Source organism: Octodon degus, unplaced genomic scaffold (genome assembly GCF_000260255.1).
Source record: "Octodon degus isolate 3935 unplaced genomic scaffold, OctDeg1.0 scaffold00048, whole genome shotgun sequence".
Classification (NCBI taxonomy): Eukaryota; Metazoa; Chordata; class Mammalia; order Rodentia; family Octodontidae; genus Octodon; species Octodon degus.
Window position 1 is genome coordinate 333,586 of NW_004524624.1, and position 21,333 is coordinate 354,918.

Genomic DNA, 21,333 nt, shown 5'->3' on the forward strand with positions numbered 1-21,333 from the left:
TTAACTCTTTTTTAATGTATTTGGTTGTTACAGAGTCTAACTATGCAGCTTGAACTCATGATGATCCTCGTGCTTTCAGCCTCCCGAGCTCTAGGATTACAGGCATATGCCACTATGCCCGGACTGTTGCCAGCTCAGCGTGCCCTGGGGGCAGAGCTGGTGTGCTACAGGCCAAGGACTGAACTGCAGTCCCTGTGTTTGCCTAAGCAGGCACGTTAGTCCACTGAGCTATCTTACCAGCTTAATACATTAACTCTTTTTACAGTTACTTTACCATAAGTTACAATAGCTACTGAAACTGTAATTCTAATATCCTTACTCTGGAATTTAACCCTCTATAATTTAACCTCTTGAAACTCCTACCAATAACCAAAGAAATACTAGGAATCAATATAAAACAGTAAGTTTACTATAAAAATAAGATTTCTGCTGTCAATTCCTATTTATGTAAATCAAGGTAGAGTAACATCTATAAATTTTAGTTTTTCATCTTTATCTGTAAAAAGAGATAATAAAATCTACATGTTCAAGGAATACTATGAGGCTGAAATGAAACAACTGTTATGGGAACTCAGCACACCATGAACATTTTTTATTATAAAAATATTCAGGGGCTAGCAGGTTAGCCCAGTGGTCTATAAGCACCTGCCTGGCAAGTGCAAGGACCCAAGTTCAGTCCACAGTACTGTATGCCATGCTGGCCTGGACGCCATGCCAAGCACCAGCCCCGAAATGGCATGATGGTACACGCTTATAATCCCAGCACAGGGGAAGGTGAGACAGGAGGATCACTATGAGTCTGAACTGCACAGTGAGACCCTGTATCAAAGTTTTAAAAGAGAAGCAAGTAAAATAAAATAAAAATATTCAAGAATATAGTTGTCTTTAAAATGAGATATATCTCTAGTAATATAAAAAAATCCAATTTCTGCTAAGCAAAACAAGATTTTAAAATGTACATATGTAAAATATCACATTTTTAAAAAATACTTATCAGTATTATTATAAAGAAATACTTGTTTTAAAAGATCTGTCTATGTCATTGCTGTGAAAAGAACAAAACCAAAAATACAAACACTCCCCCCATAAAACTTTTTTTTTCTTTTCCCGGTACCGGCGATCAAACTTGGGACCTTGTACTTGCCAGACAGGCACTTCTGCCTGTGAGCTATGTCCCTAGCCCTCCCCATAAATCTTTGAAACATAATCCAAATTTCTGACAATAATTCATAGAAACAATGGAAAAAGAATTACAACTTTCACTTTCTGTATAATACCTTCCAAATGTGTAAGTTTTAGGTAACAGGAAATCAGAAGAAATATTCAAAAGGCATTTAACTTCTTAATACCATTAAAGGCAAGATGAAATTGGTCAGTGATATTATCTTATTTTATATTTCAAACAGTAGAAACATTGGTGATTTTCAGCTCATTCAACAAGATATTGAGTTAGGTTAATACTTTCTTCTTGAAAAATGAAGTGTATATTTACCAGCAAAATTTTAAAACATATTTTCATAACTAATAAAATGGTAATACATAACTGTGAAAAAAGACATCCATTATTCTATAACCTGGTATCATTATGATAGACATAATTTAAATTCGATGTGGAGACACATGCCTGTAATCCCAGCTACCTGGGAGGCCAAGGCAGGAGGATCACAAATTCAAGCCCAGCCTAGGCAATTTAAGAAGATTCTGTCTCAGAATAAAATAAAATGCGCTCAAAATGCAGTTCAGTCATTGAACATTTGCCTAGCATACATGACGTTTTAGGTTACATCACCAGTATTACAAATAATAATTATTTCTATTATAATATTAGTAAAATAGAAATATTTTTAACAAAATTTTCATGTTTAATCTCCATTCAATATAGTAACTAAAACTGCCACAATTAATACCTGATGGTAAAATGTACTCTAATAATAATGGTAATAATTTAAGACACCTGAGCAGATTTTTGATGTAATTCCATATTTTGCTTAATCATACGAAGACTTATGCTAAAGAAAAATCTAGTTGAATTATTTAGTTTTGTAGGCTCAAATTATAACGACACAGTTATTCTGTAAAAACAGCTAAATCCTACAAGCTAGTACCTGATAATAGTTGCAAACTCTATGCTATTTTGATACAATCCCCAAAAGTTTACAAGTAGGAAACTTAACTAATGAATTATCTTGATGTATTTTGAAATGGAGTCTTTCAGAGGTTAACAGGATTAGATAAGGTCACAAGAGTAGGCCCCCTACAATGACTTTAGAATGGAATGGAATTAGAAGACAGATAACACAAGCACCCTTTCTCTGCCTTCTGAAATGATCCTCTCTACTATATTATAAGACAGACAAATCTCACCAAATTCTGGTGCCATGCTTTTGGACTTCCAAGACTCTATTAGTTATAGAAACTTCTATTTTTTATAAATGACCCATGCTGTGGTATTCAGTAAAAGCAACAGAAAATGGACTAAGACATTCTATTACATCCTTAAATAGAGACAAAGTCTATAAAAGCAACCAATATAACCATAAAGAATCTTAACCATTTTTCAGGTACTAGGAATTGAACTCAGGACCTTGCCAGACAGGAACTTGTGCTGCTGAGTTATATATCCACTTTTAACCTATTTCAAAAAACACATTTTTTTCCATAGAGAAAAATCTGCAACTATATTTCATCTGAGCCTATACCAAAAGCAAATTAATTTTAATCCTGATACTGAAATGTTGGAAGTTAAAAAACATTTAAAAAAGTTCTATCACACTTACTTCCAACCTCTTACAACTGAGTGCAACTTCAAATAAGGTAGTCTGAGTTTAAATATCCATATCAAACCTATCATGTTAATTTCATTCTTCAGTCAACTTTGTATTATTAGTTATACACAACCTACATTAACTCCATATAAAACACTATATAGGGTGATCTATTGAAATTATCTCTAAACTTCACACTAAATGACGGCAATCATTAGCTCCATTTTATGGAATTAATGCATGTGAGACTCTTGCTCACATACATTACAAAATTTCATATTCAAAACAGGAAAAAACAGGTTTCAACAGAAGGCTGAACCTCTGTTCCTTCAATGATACCATACTCCAGCCTCACCTCTGGTTTATCAAGGAACAAATGCATCAGTTTAAAAATGATAAAGCATTTCTTTTCTACAGATTCTCAAAATGTACTTCCAACACTAATTTATTTCTGAAATAACTACTAGAATAACTAGAAGTTTATTTTTCTGTTTGAAACAGATGTAGCATGAATATGATATAAATCTATGACATGGGATCATTTTTATTTTCTTCTTTAAATAACAAAGAAAAAACAAACCTGTGTAGTCTTTCCAGACCCAGTTTCTCCTACAATCAAAACTACTTTATTTTCCTTAATTATTTTAACAATTTCTTCTTGCTTCTCAAACACTGGTAAAGATTGCCTGAATGAATCAAACTCAGATTCTCCTCTTTTCACTGGAATTTGAGGTATGCCGTTATTGAGTCGTCCACTTGTCTTGCTCATTTCCCGGTTTTCTTTGAGAATAAAAAAAAAAAAAAAAAAAAAAGACTGATCAATACTGAAACGAAGTATTAAAGATAAGCACAGTAATCTCTCCGTAATTCTTTTCAAGTGTTTCTTTTCTATTTAGCACTGAAAGCTATCAAGCAAAGCCTCAATTGCTATACTACACTGCTAAACGTGTAGAATATGTTAGAAATGTCAGTACTGACTACAAAGCAAACTTTTCAAAAGTACTTCTGATGAATAATGTATTAAAATGAATAAAAATTAACCCATCAGTAGCTAGTAAAAAGCAAAAACTTTATACTCTTATTATATTCAGTTTTTTATGTTTCTATCAATAATGCCACCAAATTAGAATTTTATACTGGAAAATAAGTGATTTTATACTTATAAGAACTGTTATATACAATATGAAAACACATTACAAAAATCAAAATATGTATGTTTAAGGTTATACATATAAAATCAAGTGATCAAATAGAATAACATCTGTAATGTCTAACAATTACGTTTAAAATTTAACAAATATCCTAATTGAGCATTTTTTAGCCAACATTCACATTTAACTAAGCAGATACTGTACAAATAAAGAAAGCATGTTTTATATTCTCTATAGAGCTCAAAAAGTACGCCTGTACTTAAAACACGTTCTTTGGCATCTACTTTCTGCATGTCCTTGTGCTCACAGGAATCAATGCAAGTGAAAGAATAATGGTCCACTGTAGGCCTGCTCCAACAGGCAGGAATTATGCAAATGGTCACTAGAGGCAATAAAAAATATTTTTCTCACTTTGAAGTTATTTTTCCAAATAGTAAAATAACAACTTCATTTTATAAACTAAATGTGTTACTTATCACCTTTGAACAATTTAATATACTGAAGTTTCTGCCCCATCCCTTAGCAGACGCTAAAGCTCCAATAATCCAAATCTTAGTCATTAGTGCACCATGTATATAATATAGGAAAGTCCAGACTTTGGAGTCATCTTTCAACTCTGCAGTTTACTGGCTGGATGAGTGACCATAAACAAATTACTTAGCTCCTATGAGTTTCAGTTTCCTCGCCAGTGAAACTGGGAAAAACCTTACCTTACCAAGGTTGCTAGAAGGCCTTACATAAAGGGTTAGTATATTGCCTGGCACAAGTAAGTGCACCACATGCAATAACTATCATTATAACACTTTAAAAAAAAAAAAAAAAATGGTCCAACTCCATGTGCCTTTCTACTGCATTTGTTCCCAAATTTTTCGTAAGTTGTAATCATTTCTGACAAACTTCAACCTGAGAAAACTTATTTCATTTCATATTAATCTTTTTAACAAACCTAAAATGGAAAAAGTACTATCATCAAATTATAGGGAAAACAAGGAACCACCCCAGAAAATACATACCAGCTTCAACTGCAAACACATTTCCTCTTTCTGTTTTAGGCAGAAGTTCTGTACGTTCTTTATTGGTGACAGGAAATCTCTGAATTAGGCTCCTAACAGCATGTTTTGTATTATGAGTCAAATTACAGGTCATCATTGCATGAGCTGTTTCTGATCCATCTTTCTTCTTCACAGTTAGGTATCTATTTGCTCCCTTTCTGAATATTAATAAAAGTCATTTATTTACTATATATAATCAATTTGTTTACATATGATGTATGCCTACTTAGAAAATATGTCTCAAGCAAAACATTGGAAAAAAAAATCAAACTGTTTCAGTAAGATGCTAAAAGTCCCAAAAAGTTCAGTAAAGAAACAGTCTGGGCTGAAGTGGTCACAAGACTTTTTAATTAAAATTTCAAAATGCTGCAAATCCAATTTTAAATAAGCAAAAAAAGGCTTACTTACCCAGAACTACTAAAGTTAGCAAACTCCAAAGTAGATAAACATTACTGATTAATACATGATAGAAAGCATGGGGGGAGAGGGGATTGAACAAAAAATAAAAACATAATAATGAAAAGCTTATGGTTGACTCTTCAGATTCGTATATTCCACTAAATGCTTCCCTATTTTAACGTCACACTCCCATGAAAACCTAATACAGACAGTTTTAGTGATTAAGCCAAAAAATTAACCCAGAAAATACGTACCAGCTTCAACTGCAAACACATTTCCTCTTTCTGTTTTAGGCAGAAGTTCTGTACGTTCTTTATTGGTGACAGGAAATCTCTGAATTAGGCTCCTAACAGCATGTTTTGTATTATGAGTCAAATTACAGGTCATCATTGCATGAGCTGTTTCTGATCCATCTTTCTTCTTCACAGTTAGGTATCTATTTGCTAATAGATACCTAACTCCATGACAATATTAAAAATCTCCATGACTGACAACTATTTAAGGTGTTGTTGTTTTTTGTTTTGTTTTGGTTTTCGGCGGGGGGTTGTTTTGTGGTACCAAGGAACTATCTCAGGACTTTGTACTTGCCAGGCAGGTGCTTATGCCGCTGAGCTATATCCCTGGACCCTAAAGTACATTTTTTTAATTAAAAAAAAATTCTAAAACTTCAGATTAATTAAAGTAACGGGGACCTAAACTATTCAAATCACTTGCTGGAGGTTTGTTTTCCCGACTATTATAGACCTTACTGTATCTTTCATGACTTCTGTAACTCTAAGAATACTATGTAAAATGTTATGCACACAGCAAACCTCCAAATGTTTAATTTAATAATATATACCTATGATTTAGCAATATAATGCTGGTTAACAACTCTGTGAAGGCACAAGGACTAGCATTTGAATCCCTGTTTTACCATTTACTAGCTTGTGAGACTATAGCCAAAAAGGCTTTCAGCCTAAGTTAAAAAGAATACATATTTCAAAGTACTATTCATATAATTAAGATGGGGCCATGTGAAGTATGGCATCTCTCAAAGAATAGGTTCTAAGTTAGTGAAAGCTATTACAATTATTGTCAGGAAAAATATCATTTCTTAAACTTAATAAAGTATCCAAACAATGCATAGAATGTTTTATAATTTTATCATTAATATTGTCATACAAGATATAAAAATGATCAACAAAGTCACAAATATAAAGAAAATTAAATGTACAATTATATTTTTCTATTATTTACTAGGCTGAAATTTATCAATAATAATTTCGCTACAAGAAGGTATTAAACCAGAAATTAACCTACACAATTTTATCTGTGTAAGTCTTTTAAAGTTCTGGGCCAGGGAGAGAGCTCAGTAGAATAAGTGCCTGCCTGGCAAGTGCAGGGTCCTGAGTTCAAACCCCGGTATTGGTGGGGGGGGAGTTATTAAGGTTTTCATTTTAGCAAGATATTTAATTTCTGGAAATTCTTCAATGAATTTCTTTAAACAATCAGAAAATTTCTATATATCATTAACTCTTTAAGTGCTCTTTGATACTTTAAATTATGAAATAAAGTTAAAACTTAATCTTATCTAAAACTTTTAATTGTTTCTACAATAAAGCAAAATTACTGAATTTTAGAGACATTCTCTGTAGTAGGTACTTTTCCAAAGGACCTTTCTTTTTTTTTTTTTTTTTTTTGGCGGAACCGGGGTTTGAACTCAGGCCCTTGCACTTGCCAGGGAAGCACTTATTCCACTGAGCCATCTCCCCGGCCCTCAAAGGACCTTTCTGAAATTTCACAAAAACTGCTACAGCTGCATCACTTTCTGGGTGGTATGCCTCACAAAAGTTTAAATACAGTATATTGATTAAAAATCAGCAGACTACTGCTCATCTAGGAATACTAATTTTCTTTTTTTTCCCTTTGGTACAGAGAACTTAATTCGAGGGCTTGTGCTATTATTTCAACTAAGTGTATGACGAAAATTAAGTCATTTTTTTTTCTTGAACAATGTATAATGCCTAATAAATCTCTGATCCATCTAGCAATTCCAGATTTTCTTAAAAAATACCTCAGGGGGCCGGTGAGATGGCGCAGTGGTCTAAAGCGCCTGCTTAGGCAAGCTTAGGCAACTGCAACAACAGGTTGATCCCTAGCACCACATGCCAAGCCAGCCCCACACCCAGGGAAGGCTGAGCCCGACACACACACACACACGCATGCACGCACGCACGCACGCACACAAATCACCTCAGGAAGGTTTTGCTATACTTCGCCTTTAATTTTCTCTTTTTCATTCATTCAATTATTTACCATATCTCATCTGAGCATCTACTATCTGTCAGATACTATAGAAGCTAAAATTACAAACTAAAACACACTCCTTCCTAAACAGGCCCCCTGACAAAACAATGCATGAAATTAAAGTTGTCTTAACACAAATTGCCTAATATCCGTGCATAAAAATAATTCATATTAAGCAAGTACATAGCCATTACCACGTAAAATTTACTGAATTCAACTTTAGCACAGTTCCTAGGGCACAAAGATAACATCAACCTGCTATGTTTGTTTTACTAAAGGATTCAACCTGTGGCTACTATTAGTGCCTGTTCTTACTATAATTCACTGCTATAGTATCAGTGATATAAGGTACCATTCTAAGGTCATTGACATAGTCCAGTGGAAAAACCCACGCTTAGTATGTGTAAGTCCTTGAATTTAGTCCCTAGAACTCTCCCCTGTCAAAAAAAGGAAAACTGATAATAGAACTAATCAAATTTAATATAATTTTAATATTGATCAATTCAGTGACCATGTTACTGAATGTTAAACTCAATAATCAAATTAATATTAATATGTTTTACTTCCCAAGTCTGAGAATAATTTAAAAGATCAGGTAAAGAGCCAATGAAAATTACTACTTTAGGGCCAGCTATCAGTGGATTAAAACACCACCTTAGGCAAACACAGGGGCTGAGGGTTCAATCCCCAGGCCTGCCATACCAGCCCCACCCCCGTGGATGTGCTGAGATGGCAACTGAGACTGGGCGTAGTGGCCCACGCCTGTAATCCCAGAACTTGGGAGGCTGTAAACAGGAGGATCACTACAAGTCCAAGCCATATAGTGAGAACCTGTAAACCGTAGACCCTGCAATAAATACAAAAAAAAAAAAAAAAAAAAAAGACTACTTTAAGCTGACAGCCACTATGTAGTTATCATCTCTAAAAAACAAAATAGTTAATTTTGCATCTCTATTTATATTTCCATTAGGCAGATAAATGCCAAAATCTATTTCTGGATTATGCTCTATTCAGCAGTGTAACACAGAATTACAATTTACTACTACAGTTTGCAGCATTCTAATTTGTACTTTTTATAACTATGTAGAAAATAATAAACCAATTAACCATTTTGTCATTAAAATGAACACAGCTGCTTTCCTATGGTTCTACATTATATGATAAATACAATATTCTTAAAGGTCTATAAGAAACTTGAATATTAAGATCTAATATTTTTGTTCTAACTCCTCTCAAGACCCAATAGTACACATTCATAATAAACCATAAAAACAAAAAGCTAAATATTAACAGTGCTAAAATACTGGCTCGGACACTTGCTAACTATGTGATCTTAGAAAAATTAATTAACATCTCTAGACTTTAAATGCCTCCAGTTATACAGGTACCTGGTGCTATCAAAAGAACTCATCTTATAAAACTATTATAAAATTTTAATGTAACCCTTTTAAATATCTAGTACAATGCCTGTTACATAACAGTACTTAAATGCTGACTGCTGATCACTGGGCACAGGAGGGTTTCTTTTTCAATGGACATCTAAAAATTTAATGAGTTCATTACTTTAAGCTCATTTTCCCTATTTTAGATAAGTGGAAATGGGAAGTCATGAAACTTTTTGAACAGGAGGTAGGTAATAACCTAAATACGAAAAGAGTCTTTCTTGTGCTGTGTAGCCTTCTGAAAAGAGTTTAGAAGAGTACTCCAACACCAAAGAGGTAGTGACTTTAGCAGTCTCAACAAAAGACATATGTACTTGGAAAACCTAATTTTACATACTTTGTTTCATGAATTTTTAATGAACTCTATATTGTAAATTTTATTAACTTGGAATAAGCAACATAGGACAGAAATCTATTTTCTGAAATCTTTAAAAAGCCCAAACCAAACTACAGAATCTTAACCAATAGCAAGAAGATTAAACCCTTCAAACTTTATCGTTAAGAAAATAGGTTTCCAAAGTGAAGGGACTGGTCAAGGACTCCTAAAATAACCATATTTAGTTACGTAGAAGGATGCAAAGTCAACACACAAAAGTCAGTATGTTTCTAAATATCAATAATAAATTCACCAAAACGAAGTTAGAGAAACAATACCTTTTTCAATAGCATCAAGAAAAATTGGGGCTGGGGAGATAGCTCAGTAGAAAAAGCACTTGCCTGGGAAGCTCAAGGGCCTGAGTTCAATCCCCAGTTCCATGAAAGAGAGAGAGAGAGAGAGAGAGAGAGAGAGAGAGAGAGAGAGAATTGAATACTTAGGAATTAACCTAACCAAGGATGTGAAAGACCTCTATGACAAAAACTGTAATATTCTGAAAAACGAATCAAAGAAAACATTTCTTGCCCCTAGATAGGCAGAACCAAATGAGCACACTTTCACAACTGTTATACAAATTCAGTGCACTCCCACTAGCATTTCCCACAGAATTAGAGAAAATAATTCTAAAATTCATACAGAACCAGAAGAGATCCATGGTACAATGGTCAAAGCATCACGGGTAAACTGACCAAAGCAAAATGCATCACCATTCTAGACTTGAAGTTATACTACACAAAGCTACAGTGATAAAATCAGCATGGTATTGGGGGGAAAAGTGTGGATCAATAAAAACAAAGGATGGAGAAACAACTCCAACTACATTCAGCTATCTGATCTTTGATAAGAGACCAAAAACTTATGCAGCAAGAAAGACAGCTTCTTTAACAAAAGATGCTAGACAAGGTAGCTATCTACATGCAGAAGATTGAATCTACACATATGTTTCACTATGTACTAAACTAAAATCCAAATAGATCAAAGATGTAAATATTAAAACTGAAATACATAATCTAGGAAATAAAATAGGTAAAATTCTTACGATATAGGCATAGGTAAGGGCTTTGTGAACTGAATCTCAACTGCAGAAGAGAACTGACCAGTGAAATCATATCAAATTAAAAAGTCCTGCACAGCAAAAGAAATAACCAAAAATAAAGTGATACCCCCACAGAATGGGGAAAAAATTATACGCTCTTCCTCAAAGGACTAACACCTAGAATATATAAAAAACTACAAAAAAATAAAACCCCAAAATAGAAGCAATCAGAAAAATTGGCAACTGAAATAAACACCTCTCAGAAGAAGAAATAATTTGGCCAATAAATGCACGAAAAATGTTCACTAACTCTGGCCATTAGGTAAATGTAAATTAAAACATTGAGATTTTATCTTCACAAAGAATGGGTATCATCAAGAAATCAGACAACAAATGTTGGTGAGGCTACAGAAAAAAAGGAACACTTCATCGTTAGTGGGAATGCTAACTAGTACAACAATATGTACATAAGTACAGATATTCCTCAAAAAATCAAAACAAGGGGCCGGGGAGATGGCTTAGTGGATTAAGCGCTTCCCTGGCGAGCGCAGGAGCCTGAGTTCAATCCCTGGTTCCGCAAAAAAAAAAAAAAAAAAAAAAAAAAAAAAATCAAAACAAGAAATTCCATTTCAACCAGCTATTCCCTTTCTAGGTATCTTCCCAAAAAAAGTTAAAAGACATCTTATTACAGTGATATGTCCATACTCATGTTTAGAACAGCACTATTCATAATAGCTAAATCATGGAAGTGTTCTATAGATGAATAGACAAAGAAAACATGGGATTTACACAATGGAGCATTACTCTGACATAAAGAAGGATAAACTTTGAGTCATCTGCAGGAAAACGGATGCACCTTGAGTTCATACTGTTAAGCAAAATAAATCAGACACACAAGTGCACAACGTGCACACTAAATATTTCTCTTACAAGAAAAACCAAAAATATAACTGAAGACCAAAATAAAAGATTTTAGAAAGAAAAAAAGAAACAAACAAACAGAGATAGAAAGGGAAGGTAGGGTAAAAATAATTCACCCAGGAGGAAAGGGGAAGATGTGAAAAGAATTAAGCTTGTTATACACAAGTTCCAACTCCTCATGATGAATGTAATCTTTAACTACTTCAAGCATGTACTAATAAAACTTCTTTTAGAAGTACAGGGACTGACTGGGGAGATGGCTCAGTGGAATAAGTGCTTCCCTGGCAAGCACAAGGGTCTGAGTTTCATGCCCGGTTCTGCAAAAAAACAAAAAAGTACAGGGACTGAAAAAAATAAAATAAAAAAATTTTTTTAAAGTACAGAGATTGAACTAAAAGTAAAGAATGAGAAAACAGGAGTCTTGAAATAGAAACCAGGGCCTGGGAGATGGCTCAGTGGAAAAAGCACTTGCCTGGCAAGCGCAGGGGCCTGAGTTCAATCCCCAGTTCCACAAAAAAAGAAAGAAATAGTAACCAAGTTTTCTGACCTATACTCACACGTGATTGCTTCTAAAACACATATCGCTAAGCAATAATCCTAAACACAAGATGAACAAAGCAAACTAACTGGGTAAATCAATGAATTAATGCTACAAGATTTAAACCTATTCTCAGATCCAGATCAAAACATAATAAAACCAAAAAATGCTGCAAAAGGGGGGAAAAAAGCAAGCATGAAAAGAGAGATATAAATTCTTATATAAGTGAAAAGAAACTGAAAAGTAAATTCAAAGTAACTTTGTTCATTTAAAAATTCTTCTAAAAGGAAAAGCATTTGAAAATAACAAGTACCACCAGATAAATACTATACAAAGTCTGCTCAAAGATCAAACTGAGAGGGAGAAGAGTTGTATATTTCATAAAAAGATTGTATCTTGGCCAGGGAGATGGCTCAGTGGAATAAGTGCTTCCCTGGCAAGCGCAAGGGCCTGAGTTCAATCCCCAGTTCCACAAAAATAAATAAATAAATAAATAAATAAATAAATAAATAAGATTGTATCTTTAAGGTTATACATATTAGGGACTAGATAAGTAAGCCCCACTGCCTTGCTTCCCTTTACATCTTTTTCCTCTCTTTCTCTGGCTTTTCAGAGTTTCCTCATTTCCCCCTTTTGTCTTGATTTTTCTTGCTCACTCCTTCCCCACGTCTCTCCACGCTACATTGCTCCTTAAATGATGATGCTGAGGCAGGGAAGATAGTGTAGTTACTAAGAAGTAGTGTATTCCTATGGACTGTTTTTCTAAGATCATTCTCAGTCTACTGTTTGGAATTTAAGGCCATAGCCATGAGGTAGCTATATAATTATGTATTTAAATAGTTATTTTAAATGGAAACTAAAACCTCTTACCTAAATTCTGAAATACAAACTATTCTGAAAACTGGAAGGTTTTTCTAAGTATGCAGCTATTTATTTGGCCTGAAGTTAGTAAATCTTGGTGTGACTAAAAATGATTCCCATGCCTTATAAGGGGCACTATATAACATACTGCAAGCGCACCCTAAAATATTTCTAGACTCTGAAAGATTTTAATCTCAAAATAGGTTTGGCCCATGTACTTTTGGATAAAGATCTGTGTATTTTCAATGGTAGTTTACCTATCTAGTGGACTACAAGTAAAATGTACAGGCTCAGAGAACTAACCACTGTTGTAGCTCTGGCTTTGAAGGTGAAAATACACACCAAATTAAGCTAATTAATTCCATACTGCAGTCATATATGTAAAATATTTCAACATGAACTATGTTAGGACCATGTTTTTATTAACACTGTCAGTAAAGTATTGTTTTTCTCCCTTTGCAGAGTAAACTGAAATTTTATCATTTTCCCCCTCTATCAGTGGGTCTCACTTTGGGCAATTTTGTTTCGCAGGGAACTTTCAGTAATATTTAGAGGTATTTGAGGCATCACAATTGGGTTTGAAATTGCTAGTGGAATGTAGGATGTAAAGGCTAGGTATGCTATTAAACAGCCTAAACACTGAAAAAAAAAAAAAAAAAAAAAAAAAAAAAAAATACAGGTACATGTCACTTAACAAAAGGATATGTCCTCACAAATGTATCTTTAGGAAATTTCATTCATTGTGCCTACATCAATTACGGTCATATCATCAATGCAATATAATCTCAAGGAACCATCAATACAGTCTGTCATTGACCAAAACATCGTTATGCAGCATACAAATGTAATTCTACAGAATTTTAGTTATTCAATTTGAGAAATGTAAATGACTTTCCCCCAAAACCAGATCTTTTAAAATAAAAATGACCACATCCACACTATTTTGTCTTGTTTTATTTTAATTATCTCTACTTATTAGATTCTTCTCTTTTAACCAGGCATGGTGGTGCACTCCTGTAATCCCATCACTCAGAAGACTAAAGCAAGAGGACCACCATGAGTTTGAGGCCAGCCTGGCTACATAATGAGTTCAAGGCCAGCCTAAACTACAAAAGTGAGACCCTGTATCAAAAAACTGGACAAGATCTTGGTAAGTAGTGCAGGCTGGCTTTGAACTCACTATGCAGCCAGGCTGGCCTTAAACCCCTGATCCTCCTGCCTCCAGTGTGTTCGCAGACAGTCATGCAACCACACACCCAGATAATCATTAGATTCTTGGCTTGTTAAAAAAATAAAATGACGAACATGTAATATAAATATTACCATTACAATATAGTGATAGCTAAAACGTAAGTTCTATGAATACAGTACTTACATTTATATTATACATCCATTATTTTAAAAAGAAAAAAGTTTCTTTCAAAAACATTTTTACTCAATCAACTTTATCTTGCAAACTATTTTTCTTAATTTACCTTTGAAGAGGTTTATAATTCACTCCCCCAAAATACATCATTTTAGTGTAAGGATTATTTTGAGCTAAAGGCAAATTTAATAAAAGCAGACACAAGAACACCTTTGCATACTATATCCCTGTCTACCAGGAACAGTAAGATAACTTCAGAGACCAAATCAGAGACAGCATCAGAGGAGGTGACATAACAGAACTTGCTAAAACAACCTTTTTCTATCTCCTAGTAGTTTCCTCCTAGTTACCTAACACAATTCACCACACTAAAAGTTCAAAGTCTTCTCCCTTTCTCTATCACTTCTTTTTTCTTTACTTTTTTTTTTTGTTTTGTTTTGTTTTTTTTTTTGGTATGAGATTGGGTCTCATTATGAAATCCAGAGTGGTCAGAAACTCAGGGATCCTCCTGCCTCAACCTCCTTAGTGTCAGGATTATAGGTGTGTGCCTCCACATTAGACTCCATCACTTTTCAACAGTTATTCTTCTTTATTAAGATGTCATATGAAGTCCCAATTTTGAATTATCACTGAGTTCTCCCCTGCCTGTGTGTAATCAACATTTTAATAAACTTCTTTTTCTCTTATTAATCTTCTATCAACCTAAGATGATTAGAGTGTACCACCTTGCCTGGCTAAAAGAGTTCTCACATGGGTGGGGGAGAGGTCTGCCCTAAGGCATGACTGAAAGAAAAAGCTGTACTTGATACACACCTGAGTTTATCTACATACAATATAATTAAGAATGTGAAACTAAAAGTATAATAACTGTCTAAAAACTGGAATATATATTTATATTTTTTGGTAAACAACCATTTTTGCAGTAAGAAAAGCTGTCAGCTCACCCTTTACTTTTAGAGACCAAACCAAGAGACTGACTCAGTCGATGAATAAAGGCTCTTTCAGTACTGGTCAAAGAAGAAGGAAATTCCATTTCTGCACAGAAAAAAAAAAAAAAAAAATAGTGTGGTGTCACTTGTGGACAAGCAGTTTTCTTTCAAGCAAAACACATAAACAATTGGAAAAACATTTGTACAAGCATATAATCATATTTATTCTACTTTACATGAAAAAATAGTCATTCAATAAACTGAATGCATACCAGAATACTGATATTAATTTTTTTAACGCATTAAACCTAAAAGTGATAAAGAACTATGACATTCACCGCTCCTGTTACTTGTGCTGAAATCTTGAGTCGATATAATTATTGATGAGCATATTTATCACTTTTAATTTAATCCTTTCTTAATTAACAAAAAGCTGGCCAAATGTGGTGGACACCTGCAATTCCAGCATTTTGGGGAGACTGAGGAGGCAGGAGGATTGGTGTGAGTTGGAGGCCAGCCCTGAACTACACTGTGACACCCATCTCAAAACAAACAAAAAGTTAACAAAAAGCTTACTTCTGTAAGGAGGTATGTCTCAAGCATTACGAATTTTTAGTATGAAACTCCATTGTCTTTACTTTCAAAACGAAGTAAATGTGAGCTTGGCCACCCAAACTCACATTTCACTACTCCAGGCTAGATTTGCTGTTCCACAGTACTGAGGCTTTACCTCTGTCAATGTTCAAAATCACCCAGTCCAGGTCATGACCAAATTTGAACTTTAAGCTACCCTAGTAACAGCTCTCTTAATTAAGCCAGCAAACTGAAATAAGCATTTAATTGCTGTAGAGGTCCCACAGGTCAGCTGCTGGTCTCACAGTATGTGACTCAATCAGCTTTCGAACCATAAAGGGGTGGAACATGTTTTGTATACCAAGATAAGTGTAATTTGCTAAAGTGTTTGGCATGATGCTTCTATGATTTAAACAAAGCATTGTATGCTGTTACTAGGCTTACATATGACTTTTTTCCACGTTTATACATCTGTAGCTTAAACGTACCTTATTTAAAGCAACACAAATAGCAATTTATCAATAACTAAAAGAGGTGGGCTTGGCCACCCAAAGCTACTGAAAAACCCAGGTTAAAAAGCTCCGGCTTGGAGCAACCTGACCTTTATTCCTGATGCCGGACAGACGCCCCGTAAACCCGCTGACCCTCACCAAGAACCCCGCGGGTCTTCCCATCCCACCCGAGGCCCGCCGGCGGGCGGCCCCTTCCTGGCGCCAGGACCCTCACCTCTCTGGTCCCCGTATCGGAAGCGCTCCAAAGCAATATTGACAGCGATCTTCACTTCCTCGTCGATACGAATGTCCTTCAGTCCCTTGGCCCGGCGGCCACCCCCAGACCCACAAGCAACCGAGCCGCCGCCGCCTCCGCCGACTCCACCGCCGGCAGCCGGCGGCCGCGGAGAGACGCTGCTGGGCCTGGACATGGCCCGGAGGCGATGTTCTCCCAACGCAGACGCAGCCAGCGTGCTGGTGACAGCCAGCGACAGGGACTGCGGGCCTCAAGGACCACTGGCGAGGCTGGGCCGCTCCGCGAGCGGCAGGTGCCCGGCCGGGGGTCACCAGGAAGCCCGCACTCACCACTACAGCAGAGGAGACGCGCAGGCGCCACCACAGCCGGGTGAGTGAAGGGCGCAGGCGTGATTACGTCACCCCGCCGCTGCTCACGTGACCTCAGCGCGTAGGACCGAGATGCTAGGCTGTAGCTGTCCTCTGGGCAGGGTTGCATGCCAGCAGATGCTCCCAGTCCTCTCCCACGGCCCACCAATCTGTTTTCGTGTATCCTTTTATTCAATTACGTATTAGTTTATTTGATCATGACCTTTTTGTTTCAGAACAGATTCCTACTATGTGCCTGACACTGCTACCCTCGGTATGCACAGTGGATCTGACAAAGTTTCTCCTCCTCCTGTGTTTTATAGTCCAGTGAGAGTAGTTTGGGTGATTGAACATATAAAAATACAGATAACCAATTTGGATTTCACATAAACAATGAATAATTTTTAGTATGCATCTTTCCCATGCAATACTTGCGAATACAGTAAAAATTTATTCGTTATTTAACAAATTCAGAGTAACTGAGAATCTATACCTGGCAAATCTAAATGAAGATGACAGGCAAAAACAAACAAAAAAAATGATTAAATGATAGTTATAATAGTTAACTATTTAAGATATGGAATAAGGATGCCTTCGTATGGAGGGGTTAGAGAAGGTTATCAAAATTCTCCCTGGTTTGCATACAATCCTAACATAAATCAAATTCCAACCACCCTAATTGCTGCCACTCTGTTCTTCCTACGTTCATTCTTCAGAAAGAAAGAAGTGTGATCATTTTAAAAATACAATCCAGACCCAATGATACTTACCCTGAAGCTCTCCAATTGCCTTTGCTGCAGCTAAGACACACCCTAAATTCCATACTATGGCTGTAAGACCTTTTCTGATTTGCCTTCTGCCACCACTCACACTGTCACACTGTACAAATGAACTTTTTTATCTGTCCTCGACTACACTCAGCCGCTTACTGTCTGAGGAATTTTGCACAAGATTATTTTCTTCTCAGAACTTCACCTGGATGCCTGCTTCACATCATCTAAAGCAGGATTCCTTTCCTTGTAGCTCAGCGGCATACCCCCCTGGCAAGCACAAGACCCTGAGTTGGGTTCCTAATATAAAAAACAAAGTCTTACACTTGAGAGGTAGGGCACGATCAGAATAGGCAGTTACTAAGAGTATGACCTGGAAAGGTGAATTTTTCTCCCTAGCTCCTACCATCTTTGTAAAGGGTTAATAGAGTTTTGTGCCTTAATTGTAAAAAATTATAAAAACCCCCTTGTGCTTCCTGTTATCTGCTCTAAGAAATGTGTTCTCCCTTTCAGCTCAAGGCTGTTCAACAATAAATAACTGTTTCTTGTCAAGGCAGCAAGCTAACACAAACTCCCTCCCCAACCATCTTCTGTAACATAGGCAGCTTAAGATGTATCTTATAAAAATATGCACTTATCGCTAAGCTGTAGAAGACCTTTTAGTTATAAACAGTTTGCAGCTGTGTCAAATAAATGCAGTTTCTGTTGTTCTGTACTAGATAACAAGTTTGCTTACCAAACTAGATGTGATTTCTGTTATAAATACCCCCCTTGCTACCTACGTTCGGGGCCGATCAGCCTTCTCCTGTGAGAGAAGTGGCTGATGGACGTGAGCTCAGTAAATAAAAAGCTCTATTCAAATTTCTATCTGGCTGATCTGGTTCCTATGCAGAGTTGACCCATAACATTTGGGGGCTCATCCGGGATTCCCGTCATTGGGGATCAATCATAGGAACCAGAGTCTTTAAAAACCATTTCCCCGGGGGAAATTTCTGGCCCTGGGACGGTGTCCAAAAACTCATAAATCCTATCATTCGGACTGACTAGACTGAGCCATGTAAAAGATCTTGCCGGTAAGACATCTGTGTCTGTTCTGTCGGGGCGCCCCCTCTGAGAGTCCTAAGAGGTGCTGGATGCAGTGACAGCCTCCGGACTCAACTCCTTTCTGTGACGACAGGTTGGAGTCTTAGGTCTGTTTCTGTTTTGTTTTTGCTTGTTTCAGCCGATTGCCATTTGTCTTTCTGATAACCATGGGTCAGTCTGCTTCTGCTTCTGTGTCACCTTTGCAATATATTCTTGATCATTTCCAGGAATTCCGATGGCAAGCTGCTGACTATGGAGACCTCATCTCCCTGGGGACTCTCCGCACTTTGTGCGAAATGGAGTGGCCCCACCTATCAGAGTCCATATGGCCTCTGGAGGGCTCCTAATATCTTTCTTGCTTATCAGGTCCATAGGGTCATATTTAAAAAGCCAGGACATCCTGATCTAGTCCCATATATTCAAGCATGGATAGATTCATTACACGACTCTCCAAAGTGGATAAAAACCTGTCGCCGTGCCTGGGCATCACGCCAACGCGCCTCTGGTGTGGTGGCGCTGGACGCTGCTCTAGAAAAGGATCCTCAAGTCCAAAAAGGCCACCTGTGCTGCCCCCAACATCTGAATCCCCGACTACCCCTCCTTACCCTAAGCTGTCCCGTCCCTCCCTTAACCTTTCAGTTAGCCCCGACTCCTCCACTCCTCTGAGTCCGCCGCATACCCATAGCGGACTGCCCTTTTCTCAGCCCCTGCCATCTGACCCTGATCCTTTTCCCACCTTAGCACCAGCCTCAGTACTTCCTCTCCATAAACAATTGGGTGGAGATGACCGCCCTTTCATGGTTTACGTCCCCTTCTCGACTAGTGATTTATATAACTGGAAAAACCAGAACCCCTCTTTCTCTCAGAATCCTCAAGGGCTTATATCTCTTCTGGAATCTGTTTCCTTCACCCATCAGCCCACTTGGGATAATTGCCAACAGCTTTTACAGACCCTCTTTACATCTGAAGAGCAGGAGTGAATCCGGGGGTGTGGATGAAAATTAATTTTGGGCCCAGACGGCCAACCAGCTTTGGATCCTGTACGACTGGAGGAGCCCTTCCCTTTGACTCGTCCTAACTGGGATTCTAATTCCCATAGAGGTAAGGAGGCTCTCAATCAGTATTGCCAGCTTCTTTTAGGGGCAATCAGGGCGGCATCTAGAAAGCCTACTAATTTGTCTAAAGTTACAGAGGTCAGTCAGGGACCTGATAAGTCTCCGGTGGCATTCTTAGAGCATCTCCAAGAGGCCTATCAGATATATACACCGATAGATCCTAAAGCCCCTGAGAACTGTCGCGCTATAAACATTGCCTTTGTATCTCAGTCGGCCCCAGACATTAAAAAAAAAAATTGCAAAAGATTAAAAGATTTAAAAAAAAACACAGAGCTGGTGGAGATAGCTCAGCGAGTTTTTAATACCAGGAAAAACTCTAGGAAGCTAAATAAGAGGATGACAAAGGTTCTGATTGCCATGGGGAAAAAGGACTCCAAAGTTAAAAAAAGGATCCAAAAAAAAAAAGATAAAAAAAAAAAGACAACAAACTGTGTCTACTAAACGGATTAAAGCTATATTAAAAATCCCTGTCCCTAAACACCAAACGACAGGTAAGAGAATTTCTGGGGTTCCTTGGATATTGCAGGCTTTGGATCATAGGATTTGCTGAAATTGCCCAGCCTCTGTATGCCAGTACTGGTGGGGACCAAAAAGAAAAACTCTGTTGGGGTAAATCTGAACAAGAGGTTTTTTGAGGTTCTAAAAAAAGCCCTTCCTTCGGCTCTTGCCTTAGCTCTGCCTGATCTGACAAAACCATTCCAGCTCCATGTACATGAAAGCAAGGGCGTCGCTAAAGGGGTCCTAACCAATACTTGGGGCCCTGGAAAAGACCTATAGCATACCTGCCTAAGAGACTAGACCCCACTGCAGCAGGTTGGCCAAACTGCCTGCGAGCCATAGCCGCCACTGCCATTTTGACAAAGGAAGCTACTAAGCTCATGTTTGGCCAGGAGCTCCAAATTGTGGCTCCTCACGCAATTGAGAATCTTCTTAGAACCCTTCCTGAAAGATGGCTCTCAAATGCACAGATTGTACAATATCAAGCTTTGCTCTTAAACCCAGCCCATATTAAGTTCTTGTCCACTACAGCCTTAAACCCAGCCACCTTGTTACCAGATGGTGATCCTGAGGCCCCACTCCATGACTGTCTTGAGGTGCTTGATGCAAAGACAAGCCTGAGAGAGGACCTCACAGACATTCCTATGGACGATCCTGATGCTACCTTGTACACCGATGGAAGCAGTTTTGTCCTAAATGGGGTACGTTATGCTGGGGCAGCAGTGGTCACAGAAGACCAAGTGATCTGGGCCCAAGCCTTGGGACATGGGACATCTGTCCAATAAGCAGAGCTCATTGCCTTAACCCAGGCCCTCTGCTGGGGACAAAATAAGCAGGTGAACATCTACACTGACAGCAGGTATGCTTTTGCTACCTTACATGTACATGGAGTTATCTATCAAGAACGAGGTTGATTAACCACAGGTGGACATAAGATCAAAAATGCCCAAGAGATCCTAGACTTGCTTGCAGCTGTGTGGCTCCCCAAAAAGGTGGCAGTTATCCACTGCCAAGGACACCAGAAGGTAAACTCTCCAGTGGCCCGAGGAAATGCTCTGGCAGATGCCACAGCCAA

The 21,333-nt window shown here is 37.3% G+C and overlaps 2 protein-coding genes across 4 annotated transcripts in view; one reads left to right on the forward strand and one right to left on the reverse strand.

The window, feature by feature from the left end:
• The window catches only part of Ythdc2 (YTH domain containing 2), a 93,175-nt gene extending 76,378 nt beyond the window's left edge, over window positions 1–16,797 (reverse strand). For 2 of the 3 annotated variants that reach the window (XM_023716500.1, XM_004632227.2), the window contains exons 1-4: window positions 16,425–16,797; window positions 15,141–15,231; window positions 4,930–5,126; window positions 3,346–3,545 (exon numbers count right to left, since the gene is read on the reverse strand). In XM_023716500.1, coding sequence (XP_023572268.1) covers window positions 3,346–3,545; window positions 4,930–5,126; window positions 15,141–15,231; window positions 16,425–16,620 — 684 coding nt within the window. In that variant the 5' untranslated portion in view covers window positions 16,621–16,797. Of the gene's footprint in view, window positions 1–3,345; window positions 3,546–4,929; window positions 5,127–5,621; window positions 5,813–14,584; window positions 14,591–15,140; window positions 15,232–16,424 lie in introns of all 3 variants that reach the window. The other variant, XM_023716501.1, reaches the window with a different exon arrangement.
• The window catches only part of Mcc (mutated in colorectal cancers), a 592,098-nt gene continuing 587,383 nt past the window's right edge, over window positions 16,619–21,333 (forward strand). The window contains exons 1-2 of the mRNA XM_023716377.1: window positions 16,619–16,814; window positions 20,790–20,959. Coding sequence (XP_023572145.1) covers window positions 16,619–16,814; window positions 20,790–20,959 — 366 coding nt within the window. The remainder of the gene's footprint in view (window positions 16,815–20,789; window positions 20,960–21,333) is intronic.